The 17974-nt window shown below is 51.4% G+C and overlaps 1 protein-coding gene across 16 annotated transcripts in view; it reads right to left on the bottom strand.

The window, feature by feature from the left end:
* The window catches only part of FAM120B (family with sequence similarity 120 member B), a 104663-nt gene that overhangs the window by 31991 nt on the left and 54698 nt on the right, over window positions 1–17974 (bottom strand). For 4 of the 16 annotated variants that reach the window (XM_060283991.2, XM_060283984.2, XM_060283992.2 and 1 more), the window contains 3 exons: window positions 16367–16459; window positions 10642–10693; window positions 1762–5011 (listed from right to left, as the gene is read on the bottom strand). In XM_060283991.2, coding sequence (XP_060139974.1) covers window positions 10653–10693; window positions 16367–16459 — 134 coding nt within the window. In that variant the 3' untranslated portion in view covers window positions 1762–5011; window positions 10642–10652. Of the gene's footprint in view, window positions 1–1761; window positions 5012–10641; window positions 10694–16366; window positions 16460–17974 lie in introns of those variants that run through there. The other 12 variants (XM_060283996.2, XM_070043516.1, XM_060283994.2 and 9 more) reach the window with 9 other exon arrangements.

The following is a 17974-nucleotide window of genomic DNA, read 5'->3' as shown; positions in this document are numbered from 1 at the left end:
GCTCCCCAGGAGAGAGGCTTTCTGGGAAAACCACAGAGACGCGAAGACCAGTCTGGTTTGGAGAGGCTGCTGCTTCTCCTTCTTTTTAGTTCAGACAACTTGCCGAACAGAGAAGGTTGAAGTCAACTTCAGTTTTTACCCAACCTCTAATAAAGCCGGCTTTCGCCATCCACCTCCTCATTCAGAACTATAACCGCCCCGCAGACCCGCGCTGCTTCTGCAGAAGGCGGGTTCGGTTGGGCCGGGAACAGTGGGGGAGGCACGAGCCATGGCCTTGGGTGCCACCTGAGACCGTGAGGGAGCAGGTTTTCTAACCACACAGGACCTCGACGTGAGGGGACGTTTGCCAACTGTTGGTTGGCTCACCTCCGTGGATGGGGTCTCACGGTCCGTCTGCAGAGCCAGCTCCAGCCCTTCTTAACGCTTCACAAGGAGCTCCCAGAACATCTGGGAGACGGGAGCCACGGAAGAAGCCACGAGTCAGCTTCTGCTACACTAACAGGGAGGCAGCCGGCTCGGCCGTGGGTCACGTTGGCATCAAACAGGAGGAAGTTATGGGCATCAGGCCCTGCGGGGCCCCCCGAACGCAGCACCTGCAAGCAGCCCGGGTCCCCTCTCCCCACACGGAACTGCGGCTTCCCCAGAGCGTGGCGTTCAGCGTCCCTCTTTCCACCAAGGGACGCAGTTCATGGTCCGACAACATCATGGTCCGCAAGCCTGCTCTTCCCCAAAGCCGGCAGGACAGTGGGGTGAGGAATTCACTGGGCACTAAGCCAGGCTGACACTGAAGACCGGTGAAGATGTCCAGTCACCTGTGTGTCACCAGCCGAAGCTTCAACACCACGTATAAAACACAGACCTGCCTCACACATGTGCTTCGTTTCCCTTTAGCAAATTTTTTTTTTCTTTTTTGTGAGTCAGGAAATAGTGGTGCCTGCTTATTTATTTTTCTTCCTAAATTGTGGCAGGTGCCTGAAAGAACTTGAAATTTTAAACAAGAAGCTCAAAGGATGGAAAAAAGTGAACATAACCAAATTCTGGGTGTTGAAACCTGAAAAAAAATCAGATTTATAAAATCCAACTAATTAGTACTTTAAAAAAGGACACTTTATCTCAGACGAAAACAGCGTCCCTGCCGCGCTGTGTTCCTCCACGGGGTCACACACACATCGCTGCTGCAGAAATTCCCACAGCACAGTTCAGGCAGGAGCCTGCCTGAAACCCAGTCCCCCAGAAGCCCTACCAGTTCCAGGGAGCAGCGAAGTGGGCGACTCCCGGCCTGGTACCAAGGGGCGCGAGGCACAAGAAGGACCCACCGCACCACAGCTGCAGGGGTGGGTGGGCGCCCGGGGCAGGGTGCCCCAAGCCTCGTTCCCCCCAAGGCTCTGCTCCCCCTTGTGCCGCCACCGCAGGCCCTGCAAGAGGCTCAGCCGCCACTGTCCCGGCACAGCCCTCCTCCAGCACAGGCTACGGCAGCCCACGGAGAGCTACTGGGGTTGTGATGCTGACACTATTTGCTTCATAATGTAGCTTCCTTTCATCTACATGATGTCTTAGATTGAAAGCTGTATCAAGGAAGAGCTGTGAGCATAAGGAATCTAAGGTGTGTCTGCACGAATTTAAATCACATTAGAAGAACAACAGATCAGCACAGAAATCACTTTTTTCCTTTTAGGGAGTACGTGTGACTCGCATTTGAAGATGAGGACACCGGGGCCACAAAGTAGGAGGAGGCCAGGCAGAGTCAGGACCAGACCCTGCTGTCGCCACGGTAACCTCGTGGGAGTCGTCTGCTACCTAAGAGGCCTGGGTTAGAGCCCCAAGGCCTTTCCAGCTCTAGGACTTTAACTACAGGTCCAAATGAAAAACAGAAGCAAAGAAGTCAGTCATGTTTTCTCATTAGTAACAGACTAATCATTTATATTTGGCATAAACCACACACGTGCATCACAGATCACCGTTACGACACGAAGAGAGATGGCAAACCCGACCAGACCATCTGTACAGCTGCAGGCTTCCCTGTGGACCTTGTGGAGAGTGCCGAGGAACAGAGCGCGTGGAATGCGGCCCTGGTGCCCGGCCCCTGGACGGGTCATAGCTTTTCCCTGGCTCTTGCATGTGTCTCCTTTAACGACGAGGTCTGGCTAGCTCCTAGGAGCAAAATGCTCACCACAGGCCAGTCATTTCCACTCACCCGCAGAAAACTCTAACTCCTGACAAAATGGCCTTTCTGACAAATTTAAACAAGGAATCAAAACCTAAAAGCTGTACCATGGACACATCAATGCATTTTACAAGGATCCTTGTATGTCAGAGGCCTGGGCCCACCACTGTGAGAAAGTAACTTTCTGTGAAATCGTGTTTTTAACTCAAGGACAGCTGTATGAAGACACGAGTGTGCACTGGGCTGTGTGAAAATGAAGCAGGAGCTGTAACCACGCGCTCTGGACAGACAGCGAGGCCTCTGCTGTGCGGCCGACCAGAGGCCTCCTGCAGTGTGGCTGAGTTCTCCACTCCCTATTCTCTCCCACGAGCGTCTCTGCATTTACATTCACTGTTAGGACGATACTTGTATTCGGGGTGAAGCTGCAGTGATGCTTCTGGGCGACACGTCGCAGGTGGTTTTCCGTGAGTGTCTTCAGTTCTGCCTTGTCTTCCTGGCTCCCTTCTCTACCCGCTGCCTGTGAAATGCACAAGGGGAACGGAGTTTAAAACACACACCACGTCCCATGTACGTCTTGGACTGGGTGCCAGTAACGTGTGAAACACAGTGTATTTTATGATGTGTCTTGACTGTAGGTAAGCCAGAGGCGCTATGTTCAATGTCCAAGTTTTAAAACAATTCTCTCTCCAATGGTGACACGGTTCTGTCCCACCCAGCAGGCAGGCGTTGGCTGGACTGCCTGGAACACAAGTGGCTGCGTGAGTCTCCGTGGCAACCGCATCTTCTGAGCCAGCCCGCTCTTCCTGCCAGGACAGGACAGCTTCCTAAGCTGGAGGGCCTGGGGTGAGCAGGAAAGGAGGGGTGTGTCAGCTGCAGTTCCCTCCACAGGAAGCATCACACCTGAGGCCGTGTGTGTCTGCATGGGTGCTGTGCTGCCTGGATGTGGAGGAGGGTCTAGGAGAAGCTGAGGGACCCCCTGCCCCTGCGGTGCCCCCTCACTGAGTGTGGCCTTGGAGGCCCACAACGGGTCTCCTGATCTGACGCCACCAACCATGTGCTTCTTCCATGTGACCCCTGCTGTCCTCAGGGCTCAACATCATCCCTTCTTTGTGGGTCGCTCCTGCCTCGGAGATGCTGGAAGGTGCCAGCCCCTCTCCTCTGAGACGCTCCTCCCCGCGACCCAGGGCACCTGCACCCAACCCCTCCTGCACCCTCAGGCAGCTCTCCCTCAACCTCCCCTTTCTCCGTGGTCTGTGGGTGCTGGTGCCCCAGGGGCTATTCCTAGTTCTCTACAGATGTGCTCGCCGTGTGCGCCTGCATCCGTGTGCGTGTGCGGCGTCGGCGTCTCAAGGGCTACACACCCACAGGTTACTGCTGTTCTCCCCATGCTTCCAAGTCAACGCTACTGAGATCTGAACCCAACACAAGGCAGAAACCTGGAGGTTACTCCAAGGCCCCTCACCCTGTTTCCAAAGGTCACGCAGAGCTTCAGATGTTCTCAACTACGTCATCCCTTCTGTGCCTCCAGAAGAAACTAGAGGTCTCTGCTCTAAGGAAACTGACCAACCCGAGGTAACAGAGCGAAGGATTCCAGTGTCAGGGCTTCCACAGGGGTCCCATGACTGAGAAGATGGCGGGTAGAAGGCCCGCCAGGCACAGACTTCCAATCCCCTTTCTAATGCCTGACTCTTCAACAAGAGCGGACTCAAGAATCACCTGGCATCTGAGGAAAAAAAAACTAAAGTAAAAACAGAGACCAAAACAAACATACAGAAAAAGAAACTCGGAAGGACAGTCTATGAAGGAAGAGAAACAAAATAAAACGAACTTACGGGTGTAATTAATCTCAGATGTGAGAGAAAACGTGCAGTCTTGACACAAAGAAGAAAATGTGATAAAAATTAAGTATGTTGAGCTCTCAGAATTTAAAAACAGCACAATTAAAAAATTAACAGAAAGGATGGAAAATAAAGTTTAGGAAATTTCCCACAAAGTAGAGTAAAAAGACAAAAAGATATTAGGAGGAAAATGTAAGATAATTATAGGACTCAGAATACAGTGTCTAACCTCTGAGACAAATAATTGAGAGCGGAGAAAATGAAAGGAGGAAATCATCACAGAATCACTTGAGGAAAGTTTCCGAACCTGGAAGATGTGAATTGGCTTCATGTCACCGTCCATTCGGCAGGTGGGCCACGCTGGAGATGGACTGGCTTCCCCCACCGCCCTGAGCAGGGGCTCCTTGGAAGCTCTTGCTGGTGGTCAGGTGTGTGCCAAGAAGCTGGACTGGGTGCTGGACCTCCCTGACTTGGGGCCCATCAGGATGGCCAGGCCTAAGGCCTTTCCTTAGAAGCTCACCCACACCGACCTCCTTAGAGAGTGAAGGACACACCTTCCTCACCACAGGCCAGAGACAGACCCAGTGTGCAGAGGTTGTAAATTAAACAAAGAGGCCGTCAGACTGACTTGGCTCACGGCCTTAGCAGCCTAAGTAAGCAAACCCTCAAATGCCTTGAAATCAAGGAACCCAAACCTAAGGACAACCCACCACAAGCAGCCAGAGAGGCTACGAGCTTCAGCCGGCCAGCAGCCTCGGGCCTTGCTTCGCCTCCTCCCGGCTCTTACTGGTGACGCCTCCAAACAGATTCTGCTTTGGTGCGGCCCAATTTGAATTGACTTTTTTCCTCAAATAAACTCTTAAAAATTTAATATGCTTTAGTTTGTCTTTTAACAAAGTGAACGAGAGTTAAGTCAGCAAAGAAAAGACATGGAAAGTTGAAGCAAATGCGGCAAAATCTTGATAATGAAGAATCTGGAACGTCCATTCTGAAGCTGAAGCTTCCATTACTGCAGGACAATGGAAAGAACAGCACGCGCTAATCAGAGCATAAAGGTGGATTAGAAGAGGGAGGTGCAGAGGTGAGGGCAGGCTGCGGGCACGGAGGGAAAGGAGGAGGACGCAACCGAGTCACTCACGAAGCAGGCAAACGCCTTCAGACCCAGCTTCCTTCCTCTGCAAACCTCGGAGATGGAAACAAAACCTCAACGACGCGTGAGTGGTACTTTAGAAGCACTAGGTCAGCTAAAGGTCAGAGATGAACGGATGCCGTCACACTGCTGTCTGCTGAGGCCAGTTTTAGCTGCCAGACACGTCTCCCTATTTCTTTGTATGCCTTGTGATTTTCTGCTGAAAACTGGACATTTAAAGCGTATACTGTGGTAATCCTGGAGATCTGATCCTCCTCGTCTCCTGGCGTTTGCTGTTTGTTGTTGCCGCCTCTGTGCTGGGGACCAGCCTGAGGGGGACACGTGAGGCCTGCTCATGTCTTTTCTGAGCCTGCACCCTTCCCTGGCCATGTGTGGTGGCTTTCTAAATTCCCCTGTATATATGCTTGCTTTCGAATGTCCTAACCCTTTAATGTCTGGCTTCCAGAAGAGCACAAAGGGAAAAAAGAGGACACAAAAGCTCCACAGGGGTTGCTCCTCTAAATACTGTGGGGTTGAGACAGTGGCGGCCAGAGCCTGTCCCTCAGCAATCAAGAAGCCTGATGTGTGGCCCAGGACCTCACTGCCCATCCTGGCTCCAGCAAGCTGCACTAGGAACGAGGACACGGCTGTCTGCTGAGGGCTGGAGGATGGGCAGCCAAAGGGGATGGATGGAAATGAATCACAACTAACCAGCCATGCCTTCCCCTGGAAGCTGCAGGCCTTCAGACTCCAGAGTTCCACAACAGCTCCTTCACACAGTTTCTGCCAGTACAACTGCTGTCCAGGCAGATGGGTCCTGGAGCCTCCTACTGCAGCATCGTCCCTGACATCACTCTCCCGCCATGAATTTTTGAATGTAGTATTTTTATTATTATTTCTAAAAGTAATTTTGATTTTGATTTCCTCAGTAAAAGTTCAGAATAGTAGATTAATTTCCAAGTGGGAAGATTTCTGCTTTTTGTCCTTCTGTTGTTGATTTCTTAAGTTATTTTCTTGTGGACAGAAAATATGTCTTATGTGATTTCTGCTTTTCACTAAATTGGTTGAGATTTACTTTGGAACCTGTAATACCCAGTTAGACTTTTTAACTGTCCATTTATTTTTGAAAATAATATAAATAAAGAGGGCATATATTGTTCTGTATATTTCTATTACAGTAAACTTGTTAATGAAGTTATTCAAATGTATATCATACTTTTGTCTACCTGATCTGTATCTCTGAGACAGAGATGTATTAAATATACTCTTATTGGGTCTGTTTCTCCTTGTATGTTGCTTATAATTTTGATTTATGTCAGGTGCATAAAGGGTATGACAGATTTTCCTCTATCATCTTTCTTCCCCCCTTTCTTTCTTTCCTCTAGAGTGTACCCCTACATTTTACAAACATACGCAAACTTACATTTTTCTAAAAACTGCTAGATTTATTCAAAACCTATTCTCTCTCTAAGCGAGATAAAAAATTTAGTCTGCCTTTACTTTTCACCTTTTTTGTAAAAAAAATAAATAAATTTATTTACTTGTTTATTTATTTATTTTTGGTTGTGTTGGGTCTTCGTTGCTGGGCGTGGGCTTTCTCTAGCTGTGGCGAGCAGAGGCTACTCTTCATTGTGGAGCAGGGGCTACTCTTTGTTGCGGAGCGTGGGCTTCTCATTGTAGTGGCTTCTCTTGTTGCGGAGCACAGGCTCTAGGTGCATGGGCTTCAGTAGTTGTGACACACAGGCTCAGTAGTTGTGGCTCCCGGGCTCTAGCGTGTAGGCTCAGTAGTTGTGGCGCACGGGCTCAGCTGTTCCGCGGCATGTGGAAATCTTCCCAGACCAGGGCTTGAACCCATGTCCCCTGTGTTGGCAGGCTGATTCTTAACCACTGCACCACCAGGGAAGTCACTGCTTTTCATCTTATGCCCCAGAAACACTCATAACTTTCCTTATAATACTCTGATATTTTAGTCTCCAATTGTTTTTGCTTATTCATTTTTTACAGTTAATAATTATACAGCAATAACTATACATTTCACTGATTTCTTTGTTCAACACTTTCCTATATCCCACGCATTCCCGTTAGCTGAAGTGCTCTTTTTGCTAGAGCATACCCACTTTCTTTTGGAAAAGATCCGCTGGTCAAAATTTTACTATTCCTAAAAGTGTATTAATGTTTTGCTCTGATGTTACAATGCTAATTTGGCTGACTATAGGAGTCTGGGCTCAAAATTATTTTTCTCCAAAGGAAAGCAAAGAAATGATGTGATTGCTGGAGAGAAAGCAGATTACAAAGGGTTTTTGCAAAATGGGAGGAATAACCAGGGGATGTAGCTGATGCCTCAGGAGCCGGGCGGTGGGGGGAGGCTGTGGTGGAGCAATGCCACTGACCAGGTGATGGGGACTTGAGAGCACAGCTGAAGAGGCTCATGGGTAGTTCATCCACAGGAGGAGACGAAAAAGTAGATATTCCCTCTGTTATTCTGGATTTGTCTATTTCTCCTGGCATTTGCTTATACAATTTAGATTTGATAATGCGTTGATGCTTGAAAGAGGGCAAATGTGGCTGTAGGAATGTACAGAAAGCAGCGCTGTCAGCTGTGACTGAGGTTGGAGAGTGCTGGAAAACTAAGCGGGGAGGAGAGGTGAAACGTGTGGCCGGTGGGACAGAGTGGAGGCTGGCTTCCCTGAGGCCGGCGAGCTGAGTGTTAAGGTGGGGCTGGTAAGGGTGACTGGGGGTTGTTCTCTAGCCACAACACAAATGCAAAGGATTGGATTTAACCGAAGTTTGCAGCTTTACCACGAAACATAGTAAAATGAGAGAGGCAAAGCGGTCAAGAATAGATACAAGAAAGTCACTTTCATTACTGATCATGGAAGGTAAACAGGGAGGGGATACAGCAGCGAAGGAATGTGAGGACCAATGAAGGGGGCTGGACAAGTGGACTGGGGTCCTGATCTGACCAAAGGATCACCCAGATCTAGAGGCAGGAAGCTGTGTGGCTGGACAGTAGGTGTTTAAAACTGAAGTTATTTTTTTAGTGACCACAGAGGGGACCCAGAGCAGACTTCTCTCCTTCCCTTGAACTCTACGAGGCACTGGAACTTTGTACCACCAGAGGCCTCTTGTGCCTGTCTGCCTCCCCAGAGAGTCCAGATAAATTGGGGAGACTGGTTCAAGATGGCGGAATAGAAGGACGTGCCCTCACTCCCTCTTGCGAGAGCACCGAATCACAACTAACTGCTGAACAATCATCGACAGGAAGACACTGGAATTCACCAAAAAAGATACCCCACATCCAAAGACAAAGGAGAAGCCGCAATGAGACAATAGGAGGGGCGCAATCACAATAAAATCAAATCCCATAACTGCCGGGTGGGTGACAGACACTGGAGAACAATTATACCACAGAAGTCCACCCACTGGAGTGAAGGTTCTGAGCCCCACATCAGGCTCCCCAACCTGGGTGTCCGGCAACGGGAGGAGGAATTCCTAGAAAATCAGACTTTGAAGGCTAGTGGGATTTGACTGCAGGACTTCGACAGGAATGGGGGAAACAGAGACCCCACTCATGGAGGGCACACACAAAGTAGTGTGCACATCAGGACCCAGGGGAAGGAGCAGTGATCCTACAGGAGACTGAACCAGACCTACCTGCTGGTGTTGGAGGGTCTCCTGCAGAGGCGGGGGGGTGGCTGTGGCTCACCACGGGAACAAGGACACTGGCAGCAGAAGTTCTGGGAAGTACTCCTTGGCGTGAGCCCTCCCAGAGTCGCCATTAGCCCCACCAAAGAGCCAGGTAGGCTCCAGTGTTGGGTCAGCTCAGGCCAAACAACCAACAGGGAGGGAACCCAGCCCCACACATCAGCAGACAAGCAGATTGAAGTTTTACTGAGCTCTGCCCACCAGAGCTACACCAAGCTCTACCCACGACCGGTCCCTCCCATCAGGAAACATGGAAAAAAAGATCTATTTCCAAAGCTGGGAAATAAGGTTGTAGGTCCTACAAGACTGAATGAAAAGTGACTAGACATGCAGATGTCCTTAAGAAGGACCAGCAGGAAGTGGTGAGGATATTTCAAACGTAAGAGACATACATGTATTAAAATAGCGGGAGACTATATCCCTTTTTGGTAAATACCAGATGGGATTCAAACACAAGACAAAGTCAGGAGCTATGCACACAGAGCTGTCGGTCAGGGTGCAAAGTTACAAACTGAACTGTGATTCGTTTAGGGTTTATTTTGTTTTTAATGACGTCAACTGAAGGACACGTCTCATGAGCGCTGGTGAGCATGTCTGAGAGTGCTGGGGTTCTCCCGAGTCGTGGTTGTGGCCCAGAAGGGGACTTGGGAGTCACAGCAGCTCCAGGCCAAAGGGAGACAGCTGCTAATGAAGGGCCTGTCTTCTAACCCCTAATCTAGATTTTCTTCTATTATCAAAACCTCAGGGGTTGAGTTCAGAACAATCTGGGGCTTACTATTTCAATTTTTGGATTATCTGAAAATTCCTCCATGAAAAGAATTTCTCTGAACTTGGATTCATTTAAGATATTTTTTAACAACAAGAGCCCTGCAGGGCTCACAGACAAAGAGCAACAAATGTACCACTCATTAGTGGCATCATAAATTAGGCTTCCTGTCTGATGCCTGATGTCTGCTGAGAACCCGGGTGTGTCTTCACATGCACAGGCTCTGGGCTTGAGCCTAACAAGTGCAAAATGAAAAGGATGACACAACAGAAGCAGAACCACGAGTCTCACGCTGTGTCAAGACTACGCAGTTACCTCTCCCACCAGGAAGGTGAGAAGGAAGCTGGTGCCTCTTTCGCTATACAAACACTTCTGAGGACCAACAGAAGATATGGTTGGAAACTTTACTTTAGGTTAGAATTTATAATTAGAAAACAATTCCTGGAAAATGACATAGCTAGTAGACATCATGTCTTCAAAGACAAGATCATTTGGGAAACATCCTCACTATCTAGTGTTAAAGTTAGAAAAAGTGGGATATAATGAGATTCCCACTCATTAAAAGAAACCAACCATACCCACATCACAGATGAAGACACTGGAATGAAAATGTGAACAATGACCGTTTGGGGCCATGGAATCAGGTACAATGTCTAAAAACAAGCCAACAAAGGTGTTTCTTATATGATACGAGGGAGAAGACTGACAAGGATGTTTGTCCTCTTTACGTGATGCTGGGTCTAGAAGCCACAGGTCAGCCCCTCCTCAGAGAAGACAGGCACCGTCTGATTACTTCACTCTGAAGGAGGGTGCTGGGTTTCATGGCCAGACTCTGCATCTTTTTCTGTGCACACTTTTTCTGAAGGAGGCAAACTCATCTTGAAACCAAGTTAACTTAGCTCCTTGTTGGGAGGTTTTAACATCTGAATTCTTTTAAAGTTTGGCACTTGACATGAAAGATGTATGTTATAAAGACAGATATTGTACTTCAACCTTTGATAAAACTGATTTGTTCTGAAGATATAAGTGGTGGACTTACCCAGAAGATGATTAATATCTTCTCCATTGGTCAGGGTCATACTGTCTACTTCCTGCACCAAATAAATATGAAACAAAAATTCAGAATCAAATTTCTCTAAAATTCAAACAGAAAAAATGGCACATTTCTAAGTATGTATAAAAACAACACCTGAGTTATACTTGGGGCCGGAACTTTATTCTCTTTTCCGTTTTGGCCACCATAATTATTCCATTAAAGTAGGAAGCAATTAATTAAGAGGCAGCCCTGTGAGTGCAAGGAAGCAGCGTCAAACCTGCTCCCCTCAACTCCAGTTCCAACCGTCCGCGCTGCGCCTGCGCAGCCGCTGCTGTCAGTGAAGTCTGGAAATGGCCCTTCACGTGGAGACGGCTCACGGCACACTCCGCTGATGCGGAAAAGCGCGAGTGTGGTTCCCTCCGCAGCAGAGCCCAGGGCTTCCTTGCCCCTGCCCATGGGGCTGCTGCCCACCTTCCGCCGTGCTCACGGATGATGGGCAGTCTCGTCACCCACACCCCCAGGAGGGTAGCAGGAGGTCACAGCAGTGGCCAGAATGAGGTTTCCAGGCCCCACCCTTGTTATCACAGATGATCGGAGGCAGCTTTACAACAGCCCAGGCCTCCTACAGAATTACCACAGAGAAGTGAAAATCTGAAGAAATCACAGGCAAATTTGTGGCTACTGACTGTGGAATTTAACACATCATTTCTCACCAACAGCATGCAAGAGGGTAAACCATTCTCACTTTAGCTGCCGGCTAGCATTTTAAAAGTTCCGAAAGCTTTGATGTTCACCCCCTTAGTGAGGGGAGGTTCACACCTCTGCTGGTCCAGGGTCCCCACCCCTAGTTCACTGGATCTCAGCCCAGAAAGGTCTCACAGGCTTGTGATTCTCACCTCTCTCGGCCGGCCAGGCCCAAATGGAACGGCGGCTCGCCTCTCATCAGGCCAGGGGGCGGCCGTGGGAAATCTCCCAACTTCTGGGCAGTAACTGAATACTCTCATTTTGAGGCATTCTTAGTTTTTCACCAATAGGAAGAATTTTGCCTGTTAACTCTGCCCTGGAAATAGTGACAACCTTCTGCTTGGACTACCTTAGTATCTCCAAAAAATACTAAAACAGGAGTTCAAAAGTAGACAATACCCAGCAAAAAATGTGCTGGCCAAGTGAAGATGACATAATTCAATCATAGCATAAAACTGAAAAAGTGGATTACCTAACCTGAAAAAACATATTCCTGTCCCAATAAAAGACTTTATGTACACAAATGTGTGTGTGTGTGTGTGTGTGTACGAAACACATACTATATGAAAACATCTGCAACTAGGAAACATGCGTGCACTGCAGTAACATTTTCTGAGCACTCTCCACGTCAGGCAACACGCAAGTGCTCACACTCCGGCTGTTCATGTGTGTCCTGTCGGAACTTCCACCACCTACTCCTCAATTCCGAAGCCTGACACCAACTCAGCGCTCACCACCTCAACTTGCCTCTGATCTGCGGCCCCCCAGAGGAAGTTTTTCAGCCCCAGCCCTCTGGCACTAGCACCCCTTGACTTTGGTGTGGCTACTGCGGCCCCGACAGAGCAGGGGTTTCCTTCAAAGACCCCTTATCAGACGTATGTGCTGGGTCTACAGGGAAAACACCCCGGAGGCACCGGCACCAGCTCGGGAACCACCGACACCTGAAAGAGGAGTCGCAGCTGCACCTCTGGCCTCATTCCCTGAGTCAACGGTTCCTTAAGTCCACGTACCGACCTGGGTCCTGTGACCTGCACTTGAGGTTTGGTAGTGAGACCTGTGGGGCCCAGAGCTCAGGTCTCTGGCAGAGGAGGAAGAAGGGAAGAGACAGCACATTTCCCCGGGGGCCTCTGCTCTGCCAACGTGCCCGAAGCCCGAGACCAGGTGGGAAGACTCAGCAGACACGCACAGGCCTTGCTGGCATGCGTCCTCGACCCCTCTCATCAGCCCAAGGTGGTGGCAACACCTGGCCTTGTGCTCCTGCAGGTGACAACCTTTCACCCTCCTTCCCCCAGACCCAACCACTTCCTTGAATCATTCCTCCCAGCACCTTAAAGCCCGCCAGACCAACGAGGAGCCCCTCGTTCTCCAGTCACCAGCTGCCTGCCAGTGCTCTGGTCCAGTCCCACTGGGACGCTGCCGCCCCCAGCCTCCCAGAGGCCCTCAGCGTCCGGGTGTCCCCGTCCTTCTGCACCGACCTGCTTACTCTCAGGCTTGCGTCCGTCCACTGCTCTCTTCACCAACACCACTCAGCCTGACCTCAACCTCCACAGGGCCCAGTCCACACATGTAGGATACGTGAACGCGGGCAGCACCTGGGCCTCTGCACGGCCAGCAGGGCTCCTGTCACTCCTCAGGGGGCCAGCTGTCAAGTCACGTGGGGTCTCAAGAGGAAGATTCCTCCCCAGCAGGGAACCAGGGCTGATGGTGAGCGTCTACGCTTCCGCCCTAAGGAAAGTCACTCTGTTTTTCTAATTTGCACGAGGAGAAATTGCCAGACACTACTCCTGTCTGCCAACAGAATTTGAAGAAACTTCTTTGTTTACTGTAGATCCAAGGAAAACTGTTTCTCCTTCAATGTTAACATGCTCCTGATGCCATCCCAAGGAAGTAAGGACGAAGCCAACATTCACGACCTTTTCTCCTTGGCCCTTGGCCGGCAACCAGAGGAAACTTTGACCAGGTTGAGGGCAATGTCCTGGAGAGGACTTGGTGTTTAAGCAATGGCTTCTGGTCCTGTGGTCAAGTGATGGCTGAACTCATACAGGCCAAGCCTGCACAGTCAAGCTTTGCTTTGTTTCCTTCCTTTATTTTATTTTTAAAAAACAGCTTTAACTGAGGTATAGTTGACTTTGTTTGCTTTTTAATAGAAAAACAACTCTAATAAACTAATAACTCTAATAAAACAGGTCAATGTGAAAATATTAAGGGAAACACTAGAGCTAACAGCAGGAGAGGAACAAGGTCTCAGAAAGGACAGCGTAGGGGCCACCAGAGGCCAGGTCCACGGGTGCCTTCCCTCCAGCCCTCAGCACAGCCTGCAGGAAGAGCCCGGCCCCAGGTCAGACGTCAGGGAACAGCCCCAGAGGATCTGTGATTTGCTCAGGCCAGGCCTCTGGCAGGTGGTGGACCCAGGTTTCGAGACAGCTTCTGCCTGTCTGGACCCAAGTGAAGTAAGAAAAGAAAGTCTGTAGCGTGTACTATTCTACAGGCTTCAAATTCAAGGGCGCACCAGGCCCAACGCCACCCGGCGTGGGGCAACACGAGGCCTGCACCCGATGGTGCGTCCCAAGGACACAGGTCTGCCTCTTACGCACTCTGCAGGGCCACTGTCCCAGCGTGAAAAAGCAGCAGCAAAGGACCTCGGGGCTCAGAGCCAGAAGGACACTAGGGGTACCTGGGCCGGACACCCAGTGATGAGGCCCAGGGGTGGTGCAGGAGCTGTTCGAGGTGACACGCCCTCTAGAGGATGGCCTGGTGCTGGCCAAGTGCTCCCCCGCAGGCGCCCGAGGTCACAGCCTCTCCCACCTGGTGCCCGTCTCAACCTGCAGCCTCCCACCCTGGCTCTCCTGACCCGAGGCCCAGCAGGAAGGAGAGGGCACAGGCCTGAGCCAAAGGGGCGAGGGAAGGTGGCCGTTCACAGAACATCAGGCCCCGATGGGGAGCGCAGGGTGGTGGGGGGAAGGGAGACGGCTGGAGAGACACTGGCAGGGGCCTGTCTCCTGGCTTTGGGAGCGGACTCTGGAGGGAGGGCTGACCCTGGCCATGCCGGGCCAGGCAGCTAAAGATGGCCCTCAGCTCCCCCGCCCTCCGCGCTCTGCTGGGGGCCTGACTCCAGGGGGACCAGCATCGCACTCGTATCTGGAGTGGGGGATCCGGGCCCCCACCCGGCTCCAAGCCCACCACACAAGGCCTCGAGGCCCCAGGGCCAGCACCGAGACCCAAACCCAGTCAGAACCGCACGACGTTTCCTCCCGGCTCCGCACTGAAGGCCGTGGGCTCTGGGCATGTGGATGACAGTCTGCTGCCTGACGGCCGCCCCTCCTGGCATCGCCCTGCTCAGGACACCAAGGGCGTCTTGTGTGGCCCTCGCGAGGGGAGAGCACGGCCGGGTAAGGGCCGCCCCTGCTCCTCCGCGGCTGTGGCCCCCTGTGCACGGCTTTGCCCCTCTCCTCGGACCCCTCGTGTAACCCAGCGGGGGCGGGGGGAGGGGAGCCCCGCCTTTTTCCCTCCAGGCCTCCGCATATCTGTCCAGGGTCCTCCTTCTCTCAGAAGTACCTTCCCCCTGGTTCCCCTGAGGAAGGCCCATCGTTCTCAAGAGTCAGAAGCTGAAATTCTGCCTGTTTCCAAGCAGTCCCACTGCCCAGCTAGAGGGGGATGGGGCTGACGGATGAGTGCCATCGGCAGCATGTCCCTGTGCACGACGCAGGTGTGACGGATGGACAGCCCCCCAGCCCAGTGTCTGAGGGGCTGCGCCCTCGGCCATGAGTCCACAGCACTGCTATCACCTTCGGATTCCAGAGCGTACACAGACCTGCCTATGGTTTTCCGGGTGCCCTGTCTGCAACTGAGTCAACCTCAGCACCTTCTCGCTGTGAAGTCATGGAAAGGAGGTATTTTCCCTGCTCAGTGACACGGCACTACGTGATCGTTCAGATGACTTAGCTGGCACTGGGCGGAAGTAACCCCGTCCCAACAATGGACCAGGGACTCTAAGAAGATGGAACTTTATTCACTTTGTTCAACCAGCCCACCTGGAAGCTTCAAGTGACAGAGGGTGGCGTCATTTGTGAGGGCAGAGACTGCAGGTGAAGTAAGCTCAAAGGAACAGCTGCAGCAACTGTGAGTCTAACTCTGGGAAGCCTTCCTCTCCCCACAGGGATGGGCATTTCCGGAACAGTCATAATAAACTCTGGCCTCACGGAACCGACCAACAGACTCCTAACATTAGGTAAGTGCAGATTCTACCAAGAACCAGTGGGAAGAACTCAGCCCCCCACAGGCCACCGCGGGACGAGCAGTCCACACACAGCCTGGCTCGGAGTCCACGTGGCCACAACGTACTAAATTCATCTTTATGCGTTCAAACCAGGTATCTGTATTACACACATAAGAAGCAAAGGATTCATCTTACTTCCCAGATCACACTGTTAAGGCTCTTACGTATAAAACCAAGTCATAGGGCTTCCCTGGTGGCGCAGTGGTTGAGAGTCCGCCTGCCGATGCAGGGGACGCAGGTTCGTGCCCCGGTCCGGGAAGATCCCACATGCCGCGGAGCAGCTGGGCCCGTGAGCCATGGCCGCTAAGCCTGTGCGTCCAGAGCCTGTGCTCCGCAACGGGAGAGGCCACAGCAGTGAGAGGCCCGCAAAAAAAAAAAAAAAAAAAAAAAGTCATAGGACGTAAGAAAATGTGTTTGTGTTCTTATTAGAAGGGTGTATGTATATGTAGCCTTTACAAGAGCCTTCCTTTGAGTAAATTACAAAAAACTGGGTCTTGAACAGATGAATAAATTGACAGAAAATGAATAAAGCGGTGAGCAGAGGCAGGCTAGCACCGAGCATGGCAATTACGTCTCCACTTCACTAGGCAAAGCAATCAGATCTATCAGTACATTTATCTGTTTATTTACCTGTAAACATACAACATATTTCCAAAACAGCTGCGAGGCAGTCTCCGGAACACTGCCGCCACCCCGCCTGCCTCTTACCTGGCCCCTGGTCCCTCCAGTGCTGTCCTTGGCCAGACCGGCTGTACCCAGAGCTCATCCTGTGGTCGCTGGATCCCTGTCGGCCCCTCTGCCCTGTGGGGACACGTGATCAGCACGTCAGCAGCTACCAGACGCAGAACTCCAAATGGCAGTCGTGTTTAAGAGTAGAGCAAGACGACCCTGGGCTGGCAGCTCCCAAACTTCTAACGTCCTTACCATCACAGGGAAAGCCCCTGAAAAATGCAGATGCTGGGGCCACGGCACCGCGGCCGGGTTGGCTCAGGGCTGCACTTAAACCTGTTCCCAGGAGAGTCTGTGGGGGGGACGAGCAGGCTATCCTGTCAGGTCCCTCAAAGCAGGGCAGTAAGTTCTCCTTTCTGCCTCCTCGGGCAGCTGCCCTGGGCAGCGGCCACAGGCCCAGGCCCACACTGCTGGCCACCAGCACGCGGGGCTCTGGGACATGGGGGGCCTGACCAGGCCACCCTCTCCTCCCAATTCCCCACAAACTTCATCGGCACGCAATCGGCTCACTCTAAATTCTTCTAAATTCCTAAACCCTGACGCTTTCTTCTGTCTGTCTCTACTAGAATTTAGTACTAGCAAGTCTAAGTACATATTTACATGTGATTCTAAACACTACCTTGGTACCTCACACTATTCCATAAAGAAAGGAGGCCAAGCCTGCCCGGCACCGGCCACAGGGGCGAACCAGCGCTCTGAGGACACGGGCAGGCGGCTCCGCACTGGCTCAGCCCCAGGCCCCTGCCCTCCATGCACACTGTTGCCAGCTGAGGGCGGGGAGCGGCCTGAAAGGCACCGGCAAGTGTCAACGGCACCAGCTCGTCCCGGGAGGAGGAGACAGCGGCTGCGTGCAGGTGACCGAAGGACGCTGGGCTGGGGCCAAGGGGCTGGGCTCTGCCACTGAGAACCTGTGCGGTGTTGGCGAGCCACCGGGGCCCAGGGGAGTGAACCACAGAATATCAGGCTGTATTTGTGAAGAAAATGATGACATCGAGGAGAGAAAAAAGGAGCAGTTTCCAAATCACGTAAATTGACTCATGATTATCTGCTGAAACCGTTTCTTCCATAATCTGGAGTAACTCGACAGGATCACCCAGGTCTGCCATCTTACGGACACTTCACCAGAAAGAGATCACAGAGTTTCCTGTCTGTATTAGGAGTGACCGTACTGCAGCATTAACCTCTGTGAAACCACAGGCTGTCTTAGGGCTTTCAAGAAAACTTGTCACATGTACAGCACTCTTAAGCCTGAGTGTCAGACTCTGAAATGCAGAAAGAGGTTCAGGCATCCAAATCCCAGTGACTGCTGCAGCTGACAAAGCCTGCACCCTGCCATCTGCACGTCTGCAGCCAGCCTGTCACTGCTCTGCTAACCATCTCACTAGTGACAGGAATCCTGGTGCGGTGCTCACAGGGCAGACGGCCTGAGTGACATGCTGCCAACAGATGTGGGGAACAGGGGACACAGAGAGAACGCTGCCTCTTTCTTCTGCAAGGAATAAACTTTTGCTCTGGGGTCTCAAACGCCGCCTATCTCCAGGCAGCTGGAGAAAGGTAAAGGATGGAGAGGGGGCAAGGCCAGGAGGG

Source organism: Globicephala melas, chromosome 14, assembly GCF_963455315.2.
Source record: "Globicephala melas chromosome 14, mGloMel1.2, whole genome shotgun sequence".
Lineage (NCBI taxonomy): Eukaryota > Metazoa > Chordata > Mammalia > Artiodactyla > Delphinidae > Globicephala > Globicephala melas.
Note: the sequence above shows the minus strand (reverse complement) of the source record. Positions and strands in the feature narration are given on the sequence as shown.